Consider the following 22,940-nt stretch of genomic DNA (forward strand, 5'->3'; position numbering starts at 1 on the left):
ATCTAGTTCGAGAATAACCAGGTCTTAAGATCCTTTCTAAAGGCCAACAGATTGGACGTGGACCGCAACGACAAGGGAAGGGAGTTCCACAACTGAGGGGCCAGGTATCTAAAAGATCGCCCTCCCAGGCGTGCCCTCTTTATACGCGGGATCGCGGCCAGGGCCAAAGACTCCGATCTTAAAGATCGCGTCGGCCGGTAAAAAGCCAACCTTTTCTGTAGGTATTTAGCACCCGTGGCATGCAGTGCCTTGTGAGCTAATGTCAGAGCCTTAAACTTTATCCTCTTCCGTCAATGCCTGACCACCATAATTAATTATCCTGTACTCCAGTGTTTTCCAAACTATGGATCACAACCCACCGTGAGAAGCAAGACGATTTTTAATGTTGTGAAAGTCTGAGCAACATATAAAGATGCATTTAACTATTTTTATTTATGGTGTACATTTGCTGCGCTTCGGTGACCCATGTCAAAAAGGAAGATCATCCTGGAGTCATTCTGGACTCATCTGATGATTACAGTCAGGCTATTCCTGCAATTATCTGGGGAAGTCATCTCAAGCCATCCTGAAGTATGCCTGTAGGACAAAAAATGTAAATGTGATGACGAACCTAGACTCATCACAAAAACTACAGTAGGATGGTGTTCTGATGATTTCTACTGGCAGGGAGTGATTACCTTTTACAACTCCACGAATACTAATTGACAACTTCAGGATGAGGGAGAATTACTCCAGGATGGGTTCTAGCTAATTTAAGGATGACTGTCAATTATTCCAGGATGATCCTATAACCGCTCCAGGATGGAAGTGGATTACTCTGGAATGATCCCATGACAATTTCTGGATGAGTGTGGATTATTCCTGGATGATCCTATGACAGCTTCAGGATGGCTATTGATTACATCAGAATGGCCCCATTATATTTTCAGAATGAGTGTTGATTACTCTAGGATGACGTGGTGAAAGGGAGGCATGTTTTTGTCCTTGATATTTGGATTTAAGCGGGGACTCCAAGACAAGTTCATTTTCACGGTCTGATGCGTCATTTTTAGTTGTGGATATTTGATGAAGGACACTAGCCATCCCTGCTAAAAGGGCCAGGTTTTCAAGTTTCTGCAAATTCATCCGCGAACTTGCATCACCAGGCTGAGAAGTTGTGCTTTCAGCATGAGCTTTGTTACCAACTCTTATATAATCCAGTCCACTCTGCTTGGCTTTTTTGTCCTTGCCTCTTTTCTCTGCAATTTCTTCCTCTTGTAGTTCGCGTAACACTCTTAAGTCTACCAGCGCTTCCCCGATTGCCACAGTCCATTAACATCTGCTTTTTCTCCAGTGCCCTTTGAAGTAACACCTGTTTTAGACCCTCTGTTGTGCCAGAATAGCTTGCAATTATCTCTTGAAAAATATCCTGAATCATTAGACATTGTTTCTTCACTAAAAAAAAGCAAGAGAAAAAAAAATATATTTACATATAAACTTCAAAACAGAAAAGAACACATTGACCACTTGCAATATATCTTCACGCTCTAGCCATAATATATAAATAAAGAGGTATTGATAATAAAGGACAAATGTACAATCTATCCATAACCAAGTAAGTAAGTTTTCCTTAATAGACAGTACACATTGTAAGCCTGAACTTGAACCTCCTGAAAATAGTTTATCCAAAAATAGCTGCCTTATAGTAGTGCCACAAGCTAAACGTTTCAGTCCTTTTCATAAGTGTTACATTTGTCTCTGGAGAGCAATCCAAGGCATATGTGGGGACATGCATGTTCATTTTTACTGTCCATTATTGGATTAATTAATCACAAATGTAGGTTTTACTGAAACAGGTTGGTAATTTGTACCGTTATCCTGCAGTTGCAAACTTATTATAAAGGTTTACTTATTGTGCTTACCAGATGATTGGAACAGAATCATAGCTTTAAAATCTCTCTCTTCGGTGATTGGCCAACCAGCTTCATCAACAAAGAACTTCCCCGGGATTGTCCAAAAGCAGGAAGTCACCATCTTTTCGAACACACACAGAATGATCGCAAGTGAAAAACAGGACGTTGAATGAAGCCATGATTATGTCCTGCTAGATATAAAAATCAGGAATTAGTTTGTGTGTGGTTTAAGTTTCAGAGGTAAAATACAAAGCATATCAAACTGATTAACAGATTTAATTGGAGAAAAGCACCCCAAAAAGTATACTGACCTGGTGCAATTTCTATCTAAGAGAAAGAGAAGGCGAGAGAGAGAAAGAGAAAATAGGAAATATTAATGTGATTTATCTCAGGGCTCGATCCCTCTTCCTCAGTACTTTAGCAGTAGGTTAGGTTGTAACTGGATAATATATGGCTGGGATCGATAGTGGCAGATGTAACAAGACCGGCTTCATTTTTACAGAGATCTTAGCGGTCAAGGTAAATTAGTGCAAACAGGGAATACGTATTTGGCCCTGTCTCAATAATATATACAAACAAGTTAAAAACATTGCATGCACATGGAACGAAAGCAGAATGATAGCCTTTTTTGCGAAAGTAGATATTGCAAGATGTTGGAATGCGTCGGACTACGTTTCCTAAATAGGGCGTAAACCTCAATCGCCACAGGCAACCAGGCCTTTCAATTACACAAATAGCAAACAAAATAAAGAACCAGCATTACAACGGCTAAGTTATTTGAAGCATTTATCCTTATGCTTTGAAACGCATCCATGAAAACTGCCAGTGTTTTAGAAGATGTGCTGCTCTGCACACTACACAGCTTGGGGAACGTGACTGTAGTATCCTGGTGTGGGCCTAGGAAGCAGAAACTGTAGGACACACGTGTACTCTTAGTGGCGGGTATCTAACCTGACCACGCCCAGAGCCCTGGGCCTTTTATTGACTGCTTAGCGTGTCCAACGCTCAAGTTGGGCTGAACCAAGGTCCCCTCACGCTCGAGGGGTAAACTAAGAGGAACAGTGGGAGGGGGCGTGTGCTGCAGTGGTATACTCCACTGTCAGCGACACTACATTCCTCCATTACCTAGGGATAAAACAAACTGGGATACAACGGCACACAAAAGTCTCTTCATAGTCAATAGAGGTGCAGTGATAACCATAACAGGCTGAATTTAACAAAGTTCGCCAACTGTCTCTGGTGCAGCCTCTGAATTTTCTGAGAGAAACATAACATATGGGGTATAAATCAGAACAGTCTTACTTTATTCTCGGCGGGGTCAGCCATCTCGGTCAGTTCAACGCCAGCACTGGGCCACAAAGTCTCGATACCTCTGGGAAGGTTTTGGGCACGGACGTAGACTGTATCTTGTTTGGCTTCGCCTTTCCGCCGTAGTCGGGGATTGGTCTTCTGATTCTCTTTCGTTGACGCTGGGGTCTTCTGCTGGTCTCTCTGGCTCTTTCTCGCTCGGGGTCACCGGCTTGGCTTATCAGGGTGTCTGTTCCAGTCGGCTCTGACGGTCTGCGCTGGGGGGTCAGCTGCCAGTCGTCCGGTTCCAGGTCCTCACCTCTTTCGGGTGTCTTTTTGAAAAACGAAATGTTCCTTGTTACTACTTCTCCGTTCCTGACAGCAGTGACCATTGTCCCGTTTACTTCCATTACCCTCCAGGGGTCAAGCTCAAAGGGTAGACGGAACTTTCCGCCAGGATGGCGATCCTTTACCAGAACTCTGTCCCCAACTTGGATCGGGCTGTCCGCTGCCTTCCGTCTTCAGGGCGCTTCCTGGTTGTTCTTGGCGCGCTGTTCCATGGACCGGTTCCTGGGGGTTGGGGCTAGCTCCCACGAGGGGTGGTGTGGTATGGTGTCAGCGATAGCTCGGTTAAAAGAGAGTCGGCTTGGGGAGACTCCTGTGGTGCAATGTGGGGTCAGGCGATACTCTCGGAGAAACTGGTAGATGGCCAGCTCCAGACAGTGGCCGTCGGCTATTGCGATTTGGATTGTTTTGTTTAAAGTTCTCATTAGCCTTTCGACCTCTCCGTTGGCTTGGGGCCACCTTGGTGTTATCCGTCTGTGTTTGATGCTATGGCTCTGCAGATATTCTGTAAACTCGCTGCCATTGAACGGGGGTCCATTGTCAGTGCGGACTTCCTCCATGAGCCCATGGGTGGCGATGATTTTCTCGAACTTAGGGATCACCTCAGACGCCGCTGTTGATGTCACAATTTCCACTTCGGGGTAGCGAGAGAAGTCGTCTACCACAACGAGCATGTACTTGCCCCCGGGGAGACTGCCGAAGTCTGCGCTTACCCGTACCCACGGGGACGTTGGCCCTTCTTGGGTGATCACGGGTGCTGGAGGGTTTGGTAGGCTCGTCGCTAGGCACACTGGGCAGCTTTGGACTACATCTTCGACGGCTTTGTCGAGTCCTGGGAACCATAACTTGCTTCGGAGTCTGTTTTTAGACTTAACGATCCCCTGGTGTGACCCGTGGGCCAATAATGCAGCTTGTTGGGCGAGGCTGTTGGGCAATACAAGGCGAGGGCCTCTCAGGAGGCATCCTTCGGCTGAGATGGATAGCTCGTGCCTGACTTGATACAGGGCCTTCAGGACAGCCTGGGCGTCTGGAGTGCGGAAAGATGCCGGGCTTTGTAGCGCCTTCCATTCGCCAGATTCTAGGGCGTGGATTGCCATCTGGAGGCAGTCGTCATCTTTGGTGGCTCTCGCCACTTCATCCAGGGACATCGGCCGTGGTCTTGACCGTTCGACGATCAGCCGGACGTATTCTTCTGTGGCTGCTGCTTCGGCTGCCTCAGCATCGGTGACTGGACGGGCGTGCCTCGATAGGTAATCCGCAGGGTTCCGTGTGCCGGGCCGGTACTCCACTGTAAACTGGAACTTCTGCAACTGTAGCACCCACTTTTCGATTCTCGGAGGTGGGCGAGAGGAGGAGCCTTGGAAGAGTGGTATGAGGGGCTTGTGATCGGTGATCACTGAGAAGGGATGTCCACAGAGGTATATATGGAAATGGCGGCACCCCCATAGAATGGCGATGGCCTCTCTCTCAATTTGTGAATAGCGTTGTTCGGTAGGCGTCAGGGTACGGCTGGCGTATGCCACTGGGGCCCACTCTCCGCATGCCTGTTGTTGTGACAGGACGGCCCCGAGGCCTGTGGGGCTGGCATCCACAAGCAGTTGCGATTCGTGTTGCGGGTTGAAATAGGCCAGGGTGGTGTCCGCTGACAGGGCTGCCTTAGTCTTTGTAAATGACTCTTGTTGTTCCGGGCCCCACGTCCAGGTGGCATTTGACTTTGTGAGGTCGCAGAGGGGCCCTGTCAGGTCTGACAGATCCTTAATGAACCGCCCGCAGTATGTCACCATACCTAGGAAGCTGCAGACAGCCGTTACAGATGTGGGGGCTGGCGCGTCGTGGATGTCCTTGACTTTCTCTGGATCAGGCCCCACTCCTTGATCGGAGAACTTGTATCCAAAAAAGCTGATGTCTTTGCGTAGAAATTCACATTTGTCCCTGTGGAGAGTTAGTCCTCTCTCTTTTAGCCGGTTGAATACTGCTTGGAGGCGTCTGATGTGTTCTTCTAAGGTCGGGGCGCGTACCAGAATATCATCGCTCACGTTGAGCACTCCGTCGAGGCCTTGTAGGACGTTGTGAATGATGTTTTGAAAAACTTCGGCTGCACTTGATATGCCGAAGTTAAGTCTCGTGTATCTCCACAGGCCTGCGTGGGTGGAGAAGGTCGTGATCGGCCGTGAGTCCGGGTGAAGAGGAATCTGATGGTACCCCGACCTCAGGTCCATCTTGGAGAACCACTTGGACCCTGCGAGCTCCCCAATGTCGTCGTCAATGGTCGGCGTCAGGTGACGTTCTCTCTTAATTGCTAGGTTGGGGAGGCGCATATCCACGCATATTCTTACTGCCTCAGGCTGCTTTGGCTTTTTGGCAACCACAATGGGGGATACCCATGGTGTGGGTCCAGTCACACGTTCAATAATGCCGGCTTGTTCAAGCATCCTCAACTCGGCTTCGACTTTGGGCCGGAGGTGAAAAGCGATCCGTCTGTGCCGGAGGGCTACTGGGGCCACCGACTGGTCAATGTGGAGTCGGACGGGGGGCCCTCTTAAGCATCCGATGCCCTCGAACAGCGAGGAGTGTTCCGAAACCAGATGGTCCAAACCTTGGGCTTGTACTGTCAGGGCAAAGTGTATGAGCCCGAGCTCTCGTGCTGTTCTGCAACCAAGATGAATCCTGACCCTTCTTGGGATACGTAGATCTTTGCCTGTAGCTGCGTTGAGTCGTGGGACACAGCCGCCCGGAATACTCCGCACAGGCGCAGCGGGCGCCGGGTTCCGTAGGCGAACACTTGCACTCTTGTGGGGTGGAGTATGGGAGCATTTTCGAGGCACTGGTATACGCTGGCGGCCATGCGGTTTATCGTCGCGCCTGTGTCGATGAGGGCTCTGACTGCTTGGCCATGCACTTGGACGGTGCACATTGGTTCGGTCGAAGATGTGGCTGCTAGAGTATTGAGCATGCGCACCACATGGACGGATGCGGCGTCTTCTTCATCGTCGTCCATGTCGCTGCTGTTTGACGTGTTCGGTAACGGTGCCATCTGTCGCACCCTCCTGGGTGGAGCACCCTGCTTCCTCCTTTGCGACGATAGGCAGACGCTCGCAAAGTGATTGGCTTTGCCGCACGCGCTGCAGATTTTGCCTTGGGCTGGGCAGGCGCCTTTATGGGGGGTGGTACCTCCGCACCACACGCATGCTTGATCGTTGGTGGATTGGGCCTGCTTCGGCCGCCCTTTCCTGGGAGGCCTCGTCCGGTTGTCTGCAGGTTGCGACTTGATGGCGCACACGGGTTCCGTCTTGACCGTGACCGCTGGTTTTGGTTCCATGTGGGCAGCACGGGCCTTGGAAAGTTCTTTAGACCGCCCCAGGGCTAGGATGTCGCGCATGGACATGGCGTCCGTTTCTAGCACCCTCTCACGCAGTTTCAGGGAGGCGCACCCCTGAATGAATTGGGCGCGAATTTCATCCTCCGCATCCGGGAGAGTGCACGTGCTGGCTAACTTCTTGAGCCGAGCGTAGAACACATCTACGGACTCCTCTGGGAGTTGGCGCGCTTGACGGAGTAGGAAGCGTTCGTAATCCGCGCTGGCGAATGACTCAAAATACCTTGTGATGGCGTCCCGCAGGGTGTTGTACGTGTGAGGCGGGTCTCCCTCCGTAATGTCTTTGGAAATGTCGTGGATTGCTTCACCCCCAAGGTGTAGCAGTGTTAGACCTGTCTGTTTTTTTTGCGTAGTCCCTCCAATTTATTATTTATTTTGTCCCCTTTCTGCCCCTCATACCCTTAATAATTTTTGTGTCCACTAGCTTTTTCTAGGTGTTGGTCAAGGGGATAGGTGTTCTTTTCCCGCCTCATAGTTTTTCACCTCAGGCCCAGAGGCCTGTTCTGACAGGAAAAGTTGGAACCACAAAATGGTGGCTTCCAACTGCCCTAACTGCCACACCCAGAACTTGCCCATAGACTAGTATAGGGCGTTCCAGAACCTTCTGGTCCATTCTGGACCACTGAGGGACAGCCTATATAAGGCGGAATGCGGGGCAGCCATTTTGTCTACCTGAGAGAGTCAGCTGGAGGACAGGCTGTAACTAAGGGTGGGAAGAGGCTAGACATAGGGTTGACCTCCTGGACTGGGAAGCTGCCTTACTGGTCCACCACACTATCCCCCTTTGGGTTACTTGTCCTGACCCCGCTGTTGAGGGTTACTGGAGACCCTGGGCGCCTAGCTTGCCCCTTGTCCAAATCATACAGGCGAAGTCTTCAGGAGAAGGAGACTGCGGCGCTGCGGAGCGCAGTCCTCTGCCCAGTAAAGGAACTAAAGGAAAGTGATCCCCAGGATATTATTACAGGGGTTGGAGGGATTGTGAGCTGGTGAGGAGTCTATCGCCACGCAGTACAGGTTATCCCCCCCTTTTCCCTGTACCTGGGCTGCCTTTGCTCAAGTGAACTCCCTGTGACTGACGTAGGGCTGGGAGCGTGCCCTCCTCGAGGCGCTTTGTGGGGCGCTGGCGGCGTGATCAGGCCGCCTGTGTGCCTGTGGTAGCAGTGGGCGCTGGAGTGAAGGATCGTTTCTGGCGCTGTGTCCTGTCAGCGCTAACCCGGCATAGGAGTGAGTGATCCGGTGTTTGGGGGCGGAGCCGGAGGAAGCCGAACCGAGCAGACTCCAGTTGAAGCCGCTGCTCGCTCGCGCATGCCCGGTCGTGCCGCTTCTCAACAGGAAGGCGGAGGCGGGACCAGGCGGGAAGGCGCCGAGAGCAGAGCAGAGGCTTAGGCGTGTGGTATCGTCTTCCCCCGCTCGAGCGCCTCACGAAGGAGCTGGCGCGAGCGGGAGGGGGGGACGGAGGAACCCAGCAGCCTGCAGTAAACAGAGATCTCTTTTCCCCGATCGAGCGCTACCAGAGGAGCCGGCGCGAGCGGGAGAGAGGTGCCCCGGGAGGCTGGTGAGCCTTCTCAGCACTTGGCCCCCCCTGTTCCCTGTCAAGCGGATACCCCCACTCACTGGCACCTCAAGAACCTGATCACAAGTAAGGAGAGTTACACGAGGGCAGGGGAGCAAGACTTCACAAGTAGGGGAATAAAGAGTCCCTTCCAGAGGGTGGAGCGCCTTGGTTATTGCCTGAGGGGTCTATATGAAACGTTGCTCTGCTTGGAATAACACCTTTACAGTTGTCAGCAGTGAGGAGGAAGGGAAGGAGTCCCCTTTGCTGGAGGAGTATAGACTCTTCTACAAGAAAACTACTGCTCTTTGTTGAAAGCGATGCTCAAACCTGTAGGGAACTAACCTAACTTAGTCATTGCTCGTTTCTCCAACAGTGTCACGTGATGAGGAGAGTAGCTTGTGGGAGACAAGTATAGTACACTGTATAGTGACAATTTCTAATCAAATTCTGGAGTCTGAGTGGATGCACTATTGATGTTGATTATTGATTTAAGTAAGCCAATCTGAAAGTGTTATCACTGATTTCATGACTAAAGTAATGTACTGTTGAACCTAGATGATTAATTGCTCAGTAGTTTAAAAGTATTCTTGCTATATCCCAAACAAACTGAAGTGTAATTAGTTGTGAACTCTGAAAGTAAAAGTGCAAAGATATTATTTTTATAAACCAGTACTTATTTTCATAACAAATTGGTGTAGTGTCCTTTTTAAGTGTTATTGTGTGGATTTACTGCTGGGTGGTCTGCAACCTTCACACTTGTGCCTCTAGAATTGCTTGTCTTACCCCTAGGCCAGGCTACCCTAGGTGACCTGACATCCCAGGTTCCAACATTTGGTGTCTAGCGGTGGGATACTGACTGTGGTTGCAGCTACTCAGTAGTAATTGAACGTAATACACCAAGCCTACACCAGGAGTTTTCTCCTAGCGGCCCTCCTAATTTGTCCTTTTGTTTTTCCAAATTTGTTCCTGGTGGTGGGTGGAGGTAGCTTTAGGTTGCCCTTGCAACTCTAATTTCCTGGTGTGTATAATCTGGTTTTGCCTATTTCAAAATGGAGTTTGCATTAGAAAACCTAGATACCTATTCTGTGGCTCAGCTGAAAGATTTCTGCCAGAAAATGGGGGTATTTTTTAAGCATGGTGCCAAGAAGGAGGAACTCCAGACCAGTCTCAGGGCTTGGGTGGAGGCACACAAAGAAGGGAAGGAGGAGGATGAAGGGGCAGACCGGGACCCGGTTGTGGAGATAAATGGATTATTCCACCCGGAGGGGGAAAACCTACTCCCAGGACCAGGGTCCCACTCCAGGAAAGGCAGTAGTGTCTCCGGGGGAAGCTTAACCGAAGCAGAGCTCGCTGACAGGAGGGAAAAGAGGCAATTAAAATGGGAGTTGGCTAAGCTGGAGCAGGAGAAGGAAGAGAAGAGGATGGTTCATGAGTTCCGGTTGAAAGAGTTGGAACTCCAGGCCCTGCAACGGGGGCCTTCTCCTGTAATAAGTGGTGGCAGCGAATCCAAAGAGACAGCCAGGGAGTCCAGACCCTATTTGCCAAAAGACCTTATCGCTAGCTTTAGTCAGGGAGATGACATAGCCAAGTGGTTGGCTGCCTATGAGGTCTCCTTAAGAGCCCATGGGGTGCAGGAGAAGCACTGGGGGGGTGGTTTATATAGGTACATGCCTCCTACTGGTCGGGACACCTTGCTGGCCCTGGAACCAGGGGAACAAACCAACTACCCCATCATGAAGCTAGCATTAGTAAAGAAGTTTGGGCTTACCCCGGAAAGGTATCGCCAGAAGTTCAGGGGGAGCCACAAGTTAAGCACCCAGAACTGGGTGGACTTCCTTGACTACGCACGTAAGGCATTAGAGGGCTGGGTCAAGGGCAGCGAGGTGAAGGACTATGAGGGGTTGTATGATCTATTTTTGAAAGAGCACCTCCTCGAGAAATGTTTTCCCGAGCTGCGCCAACACCTGGTGGACAGCAAGCTGACCAATCCCCGGAAGCTTGCAGAGGAGGCGGACATCTGGGCAAGTACCCGGGTGTCCTCAAAGGGGACTGGAGGGGATTCCCAAAAGGCCGGACAGGGCGCCCCTCAGAAGAAGGAGGGGGGGGGGAGACAAAAAGAGGGAGTTCTCTAAAGGTCCCCAAAACAGTTTCCAAGGGAAGGGAACAGGTTTTACCCCTAAGGCAATCCCGCCCAGAAACCCTAATCCTGGCCAAAGCCAGCAGCCAAGGGTTCTCCACTGTTTTGAGTGTGGTGGTGTTGGACATTATAAGGGAGATGTCAGATGCCCAAAGAGACCACCCCCTCCCACCGGAGGAAAGTCACCGGGAGTAGCTAGTGCTACTGCACCCATCCCCCTTGCACCTAGCTCGCCTCAGACTTGCAAGATCCTCTTACAAAAAACACATCCTTAAACAAAAAGCATCCTTTTTCAGAACACAACTTGACCAAGCCAAAAACAGACCCAGAGAACTGTTCAACATTGTTCGCAATCAAACCTCAGCCGCTCCGCCTGTACTTATGGCCTCGACGTCCAGATGCGAAGAAATAGCCCTCTTCTTCTCTGAAAAAATTACAAAAATAGAGCAATCCTTCCTGCCGACTCTGACCCCTACCTCCATACTACACATCCCCCCTACCGCACCTGCTTCCTGCCCACTCCCCCCCGCCCCCTCCACGACCCTCCATAATTCTGATCTCATTCCCCCCCCCTTTCCCTCCACCCTCCAAGATTCTAATCCCCCCAACACTCACCCTAAAAATAACGCCGCTTGGCATAATTTCCAGCCAGTCACTGAAAGAGATGTCTTTGACATCATTGCAAAACTTAAACCCTCCTCCCACACTAAAGACCCCCTCCCTTCTAAACTTGTCCAAAACCTCAAACATATCATCACACCTGCCTGGACCTCGATCATTAACACCTCCCTAGCCACCGGCTGTGTCCCCACCTCCCTTCAACTGGGACAAATCACCCCCATTCTTAAAAACCCTACGGCTGACCCTAATGACCTCAACAACCTCCGTCCTATCTCCAACTTGCCCCTCCTCTCGAAAGCCCTTGAAAAATGTGTCCTTCTTCAGCTTGACAGACACATTGAACTTTTTAACTTACTTGACCCTCTTCAATCTGGCTTCAGGAAAGGCTGCAGCACCGAAACCGCCATGCTTAACATTATAGATGACATTCACCACTCCCTTGACAATGGCGAATCTAGCCTACTGATCCTCCTTGATCTCTCCGCAGCGTTCGATACTGTTAACCACTCTGTTCTTCTCAAAGTCCTTAAAGAACGATTCGGCCTTAATGGCATGACTCATAATTGGTTTGTCTCATACCTGCAGCACCGCGCTCAGCAAATTAAAATCCACAATTGCCTTTCGAACCCCTCCCCCATCTCTCTAGGAGTTCCACAAGGATCCATACTATCTCCCTCTCTCTTTAACCTCTTCATGGAACCTCTCACCCTCATTCTCAAACAAGCAGGGATTAACTATCACCTCTACGCTGACGATACACAACTCTACCATAAGATAAAAACCCATGCTGACATCCTCCACCTCAACAACACCCTCATCAAAATTCAAGCCTGGTTCCACTCGAACCATCTCAAACTTAACCCAAAAAAAAATGAAATTATTCTTTTCTCCCCAAAAAACAACCAGCTCCCCATTCAAAAGTGGATCACAGACCTTAACGCCCTCAACTGCTCCCTGTCCCTAGCCACCTCAGTCAAATCCTTGGGCATCTCTCTTGACAACTGACTAACTCTCAACGTTCACATCAACAACTCTGCCAAAGGAGCCCTCCTTACCCTCCGTAACCTTAAGAAAATTAAGCCCTTCATCCCAATTGATGACTTTAAACTGGCAGTCCAATCGCTTGCTCTATCGCGCATTGATTACGGCAATGCCATCCTCACCGGAATTCCCAAAACCCACCTGGCACCTCTTAAATCTGTGCTCAACCTCGCAGCTAGGCTTATCACGGACTGCAAACGATTTGACCACATCTCTCCCGCCCTTAAATCCCTTAAATGGCTCCCCATTGAAGGTAGATCCACATATAAAACCGCCTGCATTACGCACAAAATCCTCCACCAAAACACACCGGCATACCTCTCCAATAAACTGACCAAAGCAGGCTGCACGCGATCACTGAGAAGCTCCAACACCCTCCTACTTATTCCCCCCATTCAGAAAAAGAATTCCACTCAGTCACGCTCATTTTCAGGCAATGCCCCACTTATTTGGAATGCCCTCCCTAAAGACCTCCGCTGTAACCAGTCCTACCCCAGCTTCAAAAAAGAACTCAAACTTCTTCTCCTTAATAAATACTGGGGTTTCTAATCCCTCCCTGGTAGCCTCGCCCCTCTGCATCACCCCACCTATCTGCTCTGCATATGACTTGTGACCATCCCGCCTGGCCAACTCCCTTTCCTTCTATCTGACCACCTTACCTCCCCTCCTCATGACAGTCAGTTCTCTTGCATGTTTTTGTATACCTAAGTGAGGCTTCCCGCCAAACTGTGACCGCTATTTTGTATGACTCATAGTGTCTAGCAATTGTTTTTACTTTTTTATCTAGATGTCATGTATCCTATGTGGACTTGTTCTTTTATTATTCCGTTGTCTGTGCTTATACACACTGTACCTGTATGGAAACACCTTGTAAAGCGCTCTGATACTCCTGGGTCCAGCCAGCGCTATATAAAACCTCTTAAATAAAAATAAAAAAAATAAAAAAATAAATAGCTAGTGTAGCGCTCGGGCAGGAGTTGCCCTTAGATAAGGGGGGTGAGTGGGCGGGTGTCACCTTAGTGTCCCTGGGAGAGCGGGAGATGGTTCCAAAGATCCAGGTGCCCCCAAATACTACAAAGTATGGGCAATGGGTCACCATCAATGGCCAGAGAGGGGAGGCTCTGAGAGATACAGGAGCCAGTATGACTATGGTGAGAAGTCAACTGGTGTCTCCAGAGCAGGTGGTTCCTAATGTACTCCACCCCGCCGCGATGGCTGAGGGCAGAATGGGCCACTATCCAGTGGCTGAGGTTCCCTTTGAGTGGGAAGGGGTTGCAGGTTCACTTCAAGTTGCCGTAAGCCCTGCCGTGCCAGTTGATTGTCTGCTGGGGAATGATATGGAGCACAACACTTGGAGAGAGGTGGAATACCGGACGCACTCTGCGATGCTGGGTACACCTGACTGGGCCTGTGTGAGCACAAGGTCTGCGACTGCCCGGAGAGGGAGTTCGCCTGGGTTGGAGCCTGGAACAATGGCCCAACCCGCTGCCAAAAAGGGACAGACCCGAAGACAGGAAGAGCCTGCTTCGGCTTCCACGCCCCATGTGACAGATCGGCCACCTGCGGTGGGGGGCCAGGAGTCCATGGAGGGGGAAGTAGACTCTCTGGAGGATTTACCCATCCCTGCTGAGTGGCATGTGGAGGGAGGACCTACCAGAGAGGAATTCTGTAAGGGGCAGAGGGAGTGCCCTACCCTTGAGGGACTGAGGCGTCAGGCTGAAGCCCAGGCAGCAGGTGATGCTACGGGACACCACCATATTTACTGGGAGGATGGACTCCTCTACAGTGAACCCAAGGTACCCCTACCTGGCTCATCAAGGGCCTTGGTGGTCCCGCAGCAATACCGAGCCTTTCTGCTGGAATTGTCTCATGCAATACCCTTGGCAGGACACTTAGGCCAGGACAAGACCTTTGCTCGGCTTGTCCTCCACTTTTACTGGCCTCAGATGAAAGTGGCGTCCAACACTTACTGTCGGACATGTGTATCCTGCCAGGCCAGTGGGAAAACAGGAGTGAAGCTGAAAGCTCCCCTGGAACCACTTCCAGTCGTTAGCACCCACTTTGAAAGGGTGGGCATCGAAATTGTAGGGCCATTGGATCCACCAGCAACAGCTGGTCACAGGTTTATCCTGGTTCTGGTGGATCATGCCACACGTTATCCAGAGGCCATTCCTCTGAGGACTGTTACTGCACCTGTGGTGGCTAGGGCTCTGATGGGAATCTTTACCCGAGTAGGATTCCCCAAGGAAGTTGTGTCCGACAGGGGGACCAACTTTCTGTCAGCTTACATGCGGACGATGTGGAAGGAGTGGGGAGTGACTTACCGGTTCACCACTCCTTATCACCCCCAGTCGAATGGATTGGTAGAGAGGTTCAATAAGACCCTGAAGGGCATGATAAGAAGTCTGCCTGAGAGCCTACGAAGGAAATGGGACGTCCTCCTGCCTTGCTTGCTGTTCTCCTACAGAGAGGTGCCGCAGAAGGGAGTGGGCTTCAGCCCTTTTGAACTGTTGTACGGGCACCCTGTGCGTGGACCTCTCAGCCTGGTGAAGGATAGATGGGAAAAGTCTCCCAGGAAGCCTCCTCAGGATGTGGTGAGCTACATGCTGGCCTTTAGCAGCCAGATGGCCAAGTTGTGGAAGCAGGCTTCTGATAACTTGGAGGCCAGCCAGGCAGTAATGAAGGAATGGTACGACCAAAATGCTCACCCGGTGGAGTTGGAGCCTGGCCAAAAAGTGTGGGTGATGGAACCTGGAGAGCTAAGTGCCCTTCAAGATCGTTGGACAGGCCCATTTGAGGTGTTGGAAAAGAAGGGTAAGGCCACTTACTTGGTGGATCTCAAGACCCCGCGACAGCCCCTACGGGTGCTGCATGCCAATCGCCTCAAACCCCACCATGAGAGGCCAGAGGTCATCCTGATGATGGTGACGGATGGTGCCGAGGAAGCAGAAAGTGAGCCTCTCCCTGATCTCTTTTCATCCCAAGAGAAGGATGGGTCGGTGGAGGGAGTGATTCTCTCCCCATCCCTAACTCCTGAGCAACGAGAGGATTGCCGCCAGGTATTGGAGCAGTACTCTTCGTTGTTCTCCCTTGTCCCGGGAAAAACCCACCTGTGTACCCATGATGTGGACACAGGAGACAGCCCCCCAGTGAAGTCAAAGACCTACAGGCTGTCAGACAAGGTGAAGGCTAGCATCCATGGAGAGGTTGCCAAGATGCTAGAGCTAGGAGTGATAGAACCTTCCAACAGCCCTTGGTCCAGTCCGGTGGTGCTAGTGCCAAAAGCCGCCCCACCAGGCACCACACCAGAACTGAGGTTCTGTGTGGATTACCGAGGACTGAACTCAGTTACAAAGACTGATGCTCATCCGATCCCTAGGGCGGATGAGTTAATTGACCGGCTAGGAGCTGCCCAATACCTAAGTACCTTTGACCTCACTTCAGGGTACTGGCAGATCTCCTTGACAGATGGAGCAAAGGAAAGGTCAGCCTTCTCCACGCCTGAGGGACACTTCCAATTTTGTGTGATGCCCTTTGGGCTCAAAAATGCCCCTGCCACATTTCAGCGGCTGGTGAATCAGGTCCTCTCTGGAATGGAGAGTTTCTCTGCTGCCTACCTGGATGACATTGCTGTCTTCAGTAGCAATTGGGAGGACCATTTGCAACATTTGCAAGCAGTTCTCCAGGCCCTGAAACAAGCTGGATTGACCATCAAAGCCAGCAAATGTCAGATTGGGCAAGGGTCGGTTGTGTACCTTGGACACTTGGTGGGTAGGGGGTCAGTGCAGCCCCTGCAGGCAAAGATTGAGGCAATCATGGCCTGGGAACCCCCCAAGACACAGACTGAGGTCAGAGCTTTCCTGGGCCTCACAGGCTACTACCGTCGCTTTGTGAAGGGGTATGGCACTATAGTAGCGCCCCTCACGGAGCTCACCTCCAAGAAACAACCTCGACGGGTAGTTTGGACGAAGGCTTGTCAGCAAGCCTTTGAAAAGTTGAAGCAGGCAATGTGTGTAGCACCGGTCCTGAGGGCCCCAGATTTCTCCAAGGAGTTCATTGTCCAGACAGATGCATCAGAACATGGCATTGGGGCAGTGTTATCGCACCTAAATGAAGAGGGCCTGGATCAGCCTGTGGTCTTCTTATCCAGAAGACTACTTCCCCGGGAACAGAAGTGGAGTGCAATTGAGAGGGAAGCTTTTGCGGTGGTGTGGGCTCTGAAGAAGCTGCGGCCATACCCGTTTGGCTCGCACTTCCTGGTTCAGACTGACCACCGACCCCTTCGTTGGCTGATGCAAATGAAGGGGGAAAATCCCAAGCTGTGGAGGTGGTCCATCTCCCTACAGGGAATGGACTTCCGGGTGGAACATCGGCCTGGAGTGGACCACGCCAATGCAGACGGTCTCTCCAGGTATTTCCGCCTTAGTGATGAGGACTCCCAAGGGGTTGGGTAGTTCTCCCCACTTTCAGCTGGGGGGGACGCGTGTTAGACCTGTCTGGTTTTTTTGCGTAGTCCCTCCAATTTATTATTTATTTTGTCCCCTTTCTGCCCCTCATACCCTTAATAATTTTTGTGTCCACTAGCTTTTTCTAGGTGTTGGTCAAGGGGATAGGTGTTCTTTTCCCCCCTCATAGTTTTTCACCTCAGGCCCAGAGGCCTGTTCTGACAGGAAAAGTTGGAACCACAAAATGGTGGCTTCCAACTGCCCTAACTGCCACACCCAGTACTTGCCCATAGACTAGTATAGGGCGTTCCAGAACCTTCTGGTCCATTCCCGACCACTGAGGGACAGCCTATATAAGGCGGAATGCGGGGCAGCCATTTTGTCTACCTGAGAGAGTCAGCTGGAGGACAGGCTGTAACTAAGGGTGGGAAGAGGCTAGACATAGGGTTGACCTCCTGGACTGGGAAGCTGCCTTACTGGTCCACCACACTATCCCCCTTTGGGTTACTTGTCCTGACCCCGCTGTTGAGGGTTACTGGAGACCCTGGGCGCCTAGCTTGCCCCTTGTCCAAATCATACAGGGGAAGTCTTCAGGAGAAGGAGACTGCGGCGCTGCGGAGCGCAGTCCTCTGCCCAGTAAAGGAACTAAAGGAAAGTGATCCCCAGGATATTATTACAGGGGTTGGAGGGATTGTGAGCTGGTGAGGAGTCTATCGCCACGCAGTACAGGTTATCCCCCCCTTTTCCCTGTACCTGGGCTGCCTTTGCTCAAGTGAACTCCCCCTGACTGACGTAGGGCTGGGAGCGTGCCCTCCTCGAGGCGCTTTGTGGGGCGCTGGCGGCGTGATCAGGCCGCCTGTGTGCCTGTGGTAGCAGTGGGTGCTGGAGTGAAGGATCGTTTCCGGCGCTGTGTCCTGTCAGCGCTAACCCGGAATAGGAGTGAGTGATCCAGTGTTTGGGGGCGGAGCCGGAGGAAGCCGAACCGAGCAGACTCCAGTTGAAGCAGCTGCTCGCTCGCGCATGCCCGGTCGCGCCGCTTCTCAACAGGAAGGCGGAGGCGGGACCAGGCGGGAAGGCGCCGAGAGCAGAGCAGAGGCTTAGGCGTGTGGTATCGTCTTCCCCCGCTCGAGCGCCTCACGAAGGAGCTGGCGCGAGCGGGAGGGGGGACGGAGGAACCCAGCAGCCTGCAGTAAACAGAGATCTCTTTTCCCCGCTCGAGCGCTACCAGAGGAGCCGGCGCGAGCGGGAGAGAGGTGCCCCGGGAGGCTGGTGAGCCTTCTCAGCGCTTGGCCCCCCCCCTGTTCCCTGTCAAGCGGATACCCCCACTCACTGGCACCTCAAGAACCTGATCACAAGTAAGGAGAGTTACACGAGGGCAGGGGAGCAAGACTTCACAAGTAGGGGAATAAAGAGTCCCTTCCAGAGGGTGGAGCGCCTTGGTTATTACCTGAGGGGTCTATATGAAACGTTGCTCTGCTTGGAATAGCACCTTTACAGTTGTCAGCAGTGAGGAGGAAAGGAAGTAGTCCCCTTTGCTGGAGGAGTATAGACTCTTCTACAAGAAAACTACTGCTCTTTGTTGAAAGCGATGCTCAAACCTGTAGGGAACTAACCTAACTTAGTCATTGCTCGTTTCTCCAACAGTGTCACGTGATGAGGAGAGTAGCTTGTGGGAGACAAGTATAGTACACTGTATAGTGACAATTTCTAATCAAATTCTGGAGTCTGAGTGGATGCACTATTGATGATTATTGATTTAAGTAAGCCAATCTGAAAGTGTTATCACTGATTTCATGACTAAAGTAATGTACTGTTGAACCTAGATGATTAATTGCTCAGTAGTTTAAAAGTATTCTTGCTATATCCCAAACAAACTGAAGTGTAATTAGTTGTGAACTCTGAAAGTAAAAGTGCAAAGATATTATTTTTATAAACCAGTACTTATTATCATAACAAATTGGTGTAGTGTCCTTTTTAAGTGTTATTGTGTGGATTTACTGCTGGGTGGTCTGCAACCTTCACACTTGTGCCTCTAGAATTGCTTGTCTTACCCCTAGGCCAGGCTACCCTAGGTGACCTGACATCCCAGGTTCCAACAAGCAGCATGGCGCGCCGTCGTGCTACAGCGATATCCGCTGCGATGAAGTAGTTTTCAAGCCGCTCCACCCACTTCCTCCACCGGGCAGCCTGAGAAGGGGGGGTTCCGGTGACTGCAAACGGTTCCAAAGGCGGTACGTTGGCCATGATGGACGAAACCCAGCAGGGGAGGCTAGCAGGGGGGGGCTGCAGACAGTTGCAGTAGGCACTAGCAGCTACCAGACGAGAACCTGGCACAGTAGATGGCTTGCCGGTACAGAGGAGGACTCGTAGGCCCTTTTCCGCGCGATGCGTGAGGTTTGGCAGGGATAGATGACACGCGCAATGCGTGGTGAACGGCAGATAGGCCGCGTAGCACGTCCGACACGTGGCGCGAGGCGCACACAGCGCATGCGCGGGCCTACTGGAGAGTCGCCGGGACCGGGCCTGGGGACAGAGACGTGGCTTTGGGGCCGGAGGCTGCGGGGTGGCGGGCAGACACCCTGGGGTACCTGGCTGTGGCGCTCCGGGCCACGTAGCAGTGAAGGACCATGGACGGCTTGAGAGGCGGGGCGAAGGCGCTCCGGGCACCGGCAGGCACCACGGATGGCAGCAGCAGGCAGGCTGGCGGCGACGCCGAGGTGAGCCACGGCGGGCTGTCGGCGGCACAGGGGGTAGCCGGGGAGCGCGCCACTTGGGCTGCTGGAGCGGAGGTGTGGGCGGTGGCAGGAGGGCACACAGTGGGCCGGACAAACAACCACCTCATCGCCAGTGTAGTATCCTGGTGTGGGCCTAGGAAGCAGAAACTGTAGGACACACGTGTACTCTTAGTGGCGGGTATCTAACCTCACCACGCCCAGAGCCCTGGGCCTTTTATTGACTGCTTAGCGTGTCCAACGCTCACGTTGGGCTGAACCAAGGTCCCCTCTCGCTCGAGGGGTAAACTAAGAGGAACAGTGGGAGGGGGCGTGTGCTGCAGTGGTATACTCCACTGTCAGCGACACTACAGATCCCAGGATTCAACAATAGAGCACACATTCATTTAGTAATGAAGGCTCACTACAAGTTGCAAGGACAAAAGTAATGCTCAACAATATACAATATTCACATAAATAAATGTGTTTAGCCTTCTTTGATTGACAACTTTTCAGTAGATCGAAAACTGTTCCATTTGGTCGAGAATCTTGAATACACGCAGGTGCACTTGGAACCAACATGGGACCTACAATATCCGGGCAGTAATTTATTTTTCCTTACGGCGAAGAACTTGCTGTAAAACACATTTTTTAGGCTTTTTGCAATTTTCCACAACTTACACAGGCACGCACTACGTCACACATACACAAAAATACACATGCTCAAACACAAAAGGTGCATATTAAACAAGCAGGCAGGCTGATACAGACAAACATCTAACACACATAATACACACACATTGCAACGCAGGTATTCATTATAACACGTACGAAGCACACACATGCAGGGAGCTGCGTCTGAATTTGCCCCCTTAATGAAAACTCGTGCTTTCCGAAAAATGAGGAAGCTGGTCTGGGACGGAAATTGAGCAGCTGGGACCGAGAGCGGAGGATCGATGCTGCTCTTTTTTAACAGCTGCAGCAGTTACCTGACTATACGCTGGAATCGACGAAGGAAGTGGAGTTGGAAAAATAAAGAGACCGATGCCAATCCATCTGTCCCTTTAATGGCCATTGCACTCACGGCAGTCTTCGTTCTTGCCGCAGAACAATGACGTCACTTCCGGCGCTCCCGGATGTGCGTAGGCTTTTGCTAGAGGAAGAAAAGGTGAGAGAGCTGCTCTGCATTGAGGATCTGCGGTTGGAGTCCCAGCCAGCCGGCAGACTGATGGTTTACAGTAGGTGATTTTGGCATTGTGTTCGAGGCAACTGCTTTTTAAAAATGTATTTTAGTATTGTGATGGAGTGAATTCGGCAGTCACCATGACGACAACGCTTGTTTTCCTTTGCAAGACCTATTCCTCGGGCCATGAGCAAGTCTGTCCGCAGTTGTTTAAAGAATCTAACAATCGGATTCCACTATTTTATTTATTTATGCATTTTTATATAGCGCGGACTTTACCCGAAGGCGTCAGAGCGCTTCACATTAGGAACAGAGATGAAACTTAATGAGAAACATTACAAAAGAACAGATTGCAAAAACATACGTTACTTACATAAGGTAATAGTGACAATTGTGAGCAAACAAAATACATGAGATAGTAAAAACTGTGAAATACATGAGGTAGTAAAGGTAAAGTGACAATCGTGAGCAAACAAAATACTTGAGTAAAAATTGTGAGCAACCAAAAATACATGAGGTAGTCAAAAGTGCACAAGAGGAAAAGTGACAAGTGTGCAGTTATAAGAGAAAACAGAGTATAATTTTAGGTATAGTACTGCAATAAGTGCTAGACACTCAGGCACAAGAACAAGCGTTACGTGGGCAAGGTGGCACTTGTGCAAGTATCAAAGGTAAAAACATGTGAGAGGTAGCAACCGTGTGTTACAAGGGCAAAGTGGTGTGTGCAAGTTACAAACTATGTGTTTATGGAAATACTCTATGAAGGAAGTGCAGCCTGGGGGTACAGAAAGTATCATATCACAGCAGCGCCTCCCGGCATTCCGCATTCATAAAAAGTTTGGGGGTTTGTAGGGCTTTTGGATTTTAGGGCGTACATGGTCATTTTAGGGTTGAGGGTGGGTTTGTGTTTTGGGGGGCCAGGTGTAATTTAAGGGTTTAGAGCATGTTTAGGTTTGGGGTGCGAGGGTTAATTTTAGGGTTTAGGGTGTGTTTGGGTTTTAGGGTAGAAGGGTTAATATTAGGGTTTAGGGTGTGTTTGTGTTTGGTGTGCAAGGGTTAATTTGGGGGTTCAGGGTGTGTTTGGGTTTTGGGGTGCAAGGGTTAATTTGGGGGTTCAGGTTGTGTTTGGGTTTTGGGGTGCCAGGGTTAGTGTTAGGGTTTAGGGTGTGTTTGGGTTTTAGAGTTCAAGGGTTAATATTAGGGTTTAGGGTGTGTTTGGGTTTGGTGTGCAAGGGTTAATTTGGGGGTTCAGGGTGTGTTTGGGTTTTGGGGTGCCAGGGTTAATTTTAGGGTTTATGGTGTGTTTGGGTTTGGGGTGCAAGGGTTAATTTGGGGGTTCAGGGTGTGTTTGGGGTGCCAGGGTTAATTTTAGGGTTTAGGGTGTGTTTGGGTTTGTGGTGCAAGGGTTAATTTGGGGGTTCAGGGTGTGTTTGGGTTTTGGGGTGCCAGGGTTAATTTTAGGGTTTAGGGTGTGTTTGGGTTTTGGGGTGCAAGGGTTAATATTGGGGTTCAGGGTGTGTTTGGGTTTTGGGGTGCAAGGGTTAATTTGGGGGTTCAGGGTGTGTTTGGGTTTTGGGGTGCCAGGGTTAATTTTAGGGTTTAGGGTGTGTTTGGGGTGCAAGGGTTAATTTGGGGGTTCAGGGTGTGTTTGGCTTTTGGGGTGTCAGGGTTAATTTTAGGGTTTAGGGTGTGTTTGGGTTTTGGGGTGCCCGGGTTAATTTTAGGGTTTAGGGTGTGTTTGGGTTTTGGGGTGCACAGGTTAATTTGGGGGTTCGGGGTGTGTTTGGGTTTTGGGGTGCCAGGGTTAATATTGGGGTTCAGGGTGTGTTCGGGTTTTGGGGTGCAAGGGTAATATTGGGGTTCAGGGTGTGTTTGAGTTTTGGGGTGCAAGGGTTAATTTGGGGGTTCAGGGTGTGTTTGGGTTGTGGGGCTCCCAGCTGCAGGAGGTCAGACGTTTATCTGCAATTCATTGTGCAATCATCCAACAGTTTGCATTTTTCTGGAAAACTGAAACCAAAGTGGTGGACGTACTCTTTAAATAGACAAACAATTCTTGTTAAAATCACCAGACGCAAAAACATCTTATTGAAAACACAATAGTACCTTTGAAGTATTCAGATGCTTATTTTCAAATCACCCCAAAGTCATCAGGAACAATGTCATCTTGTTAAGTTATCGGAGAGTCAGTTACAAGTCATCCTCAGATCATCAGGAATAATGACACCTTCTGAAGTCAGCAGATACTAATTTTCACGTCCTCCTTAAATCATCATGAATAATGACACCTACTATAGTCATCAGGTACTCCTTTTCAAGTCATCCTTTAATCATCACCAATAATGACACC

General features: G+C 50.5%; 1 protein-coding gene and 1 long non-coding RNA gene across 6 annotated transcripts in view; one reads left to right on the forward strand and one right to left on the reverse strand.

Moving 5' to 3' along the window:
* Window positions 1-413: 413 nt before the first annotated feature.
* Window positions 414-20,550, reverse strand: LOC144829468 (uncharacterized). 2 transcript variants are annotated; one of them, XR_013610675.1, is made up of 3 exons: window positions 20,400-20,550; window positions 1,902-2,080; window positions 414-1,434 (listed from the first exon to the last, which is right to left on the reverse strand). It is a non-coding gene; the product is annotated as an uncharacterized LOC144829468 (long non-coding RNA). The 2 variants fall into 2 exon arrangements; XR_013610674.1 differs by having other exon boundaries at window positions 1,902-2,083; window positions 20,400-20,535.
* Window positions 20,426-22,940, forward strand: part of MTM1 (myotubularin 1) — a 739,022-nt gene continuing 736,507 nt past the window's right edge. Inside the window, exon 1 of one of the 4 annotated variants that reach the window (XM_078688643.1) lies at window positions 20,426-20,648. In XM_078688643.1, the coding sequence (XP_078544769.1) occupies window positions 20,522-20,648 (127 nt within the window). In that variant the 5' untranslated portion in view covers window positions 20,426-20,521. The remainder of the gene's footprint in view (window positions 20,649-22,940) is intronic. The other 3 variants (XM_078688645.1, XM_078688646.1, XM_078688647.1) reach the window with 3 other exon arrangements.

This window comes from Lissotriton helveticus, chromosome 4_1, assembly GCF_964261635.1.
Source record: "Lissotriton helveticus chromosome 4_1, aLisHel1.1, whole genome shotgun sequence".
NCBI lineage: Eukaryota > Metazoa > Chordata > Amphibia > Caudata > Salamandridae > Lissotriton > Lissotriton helveticus.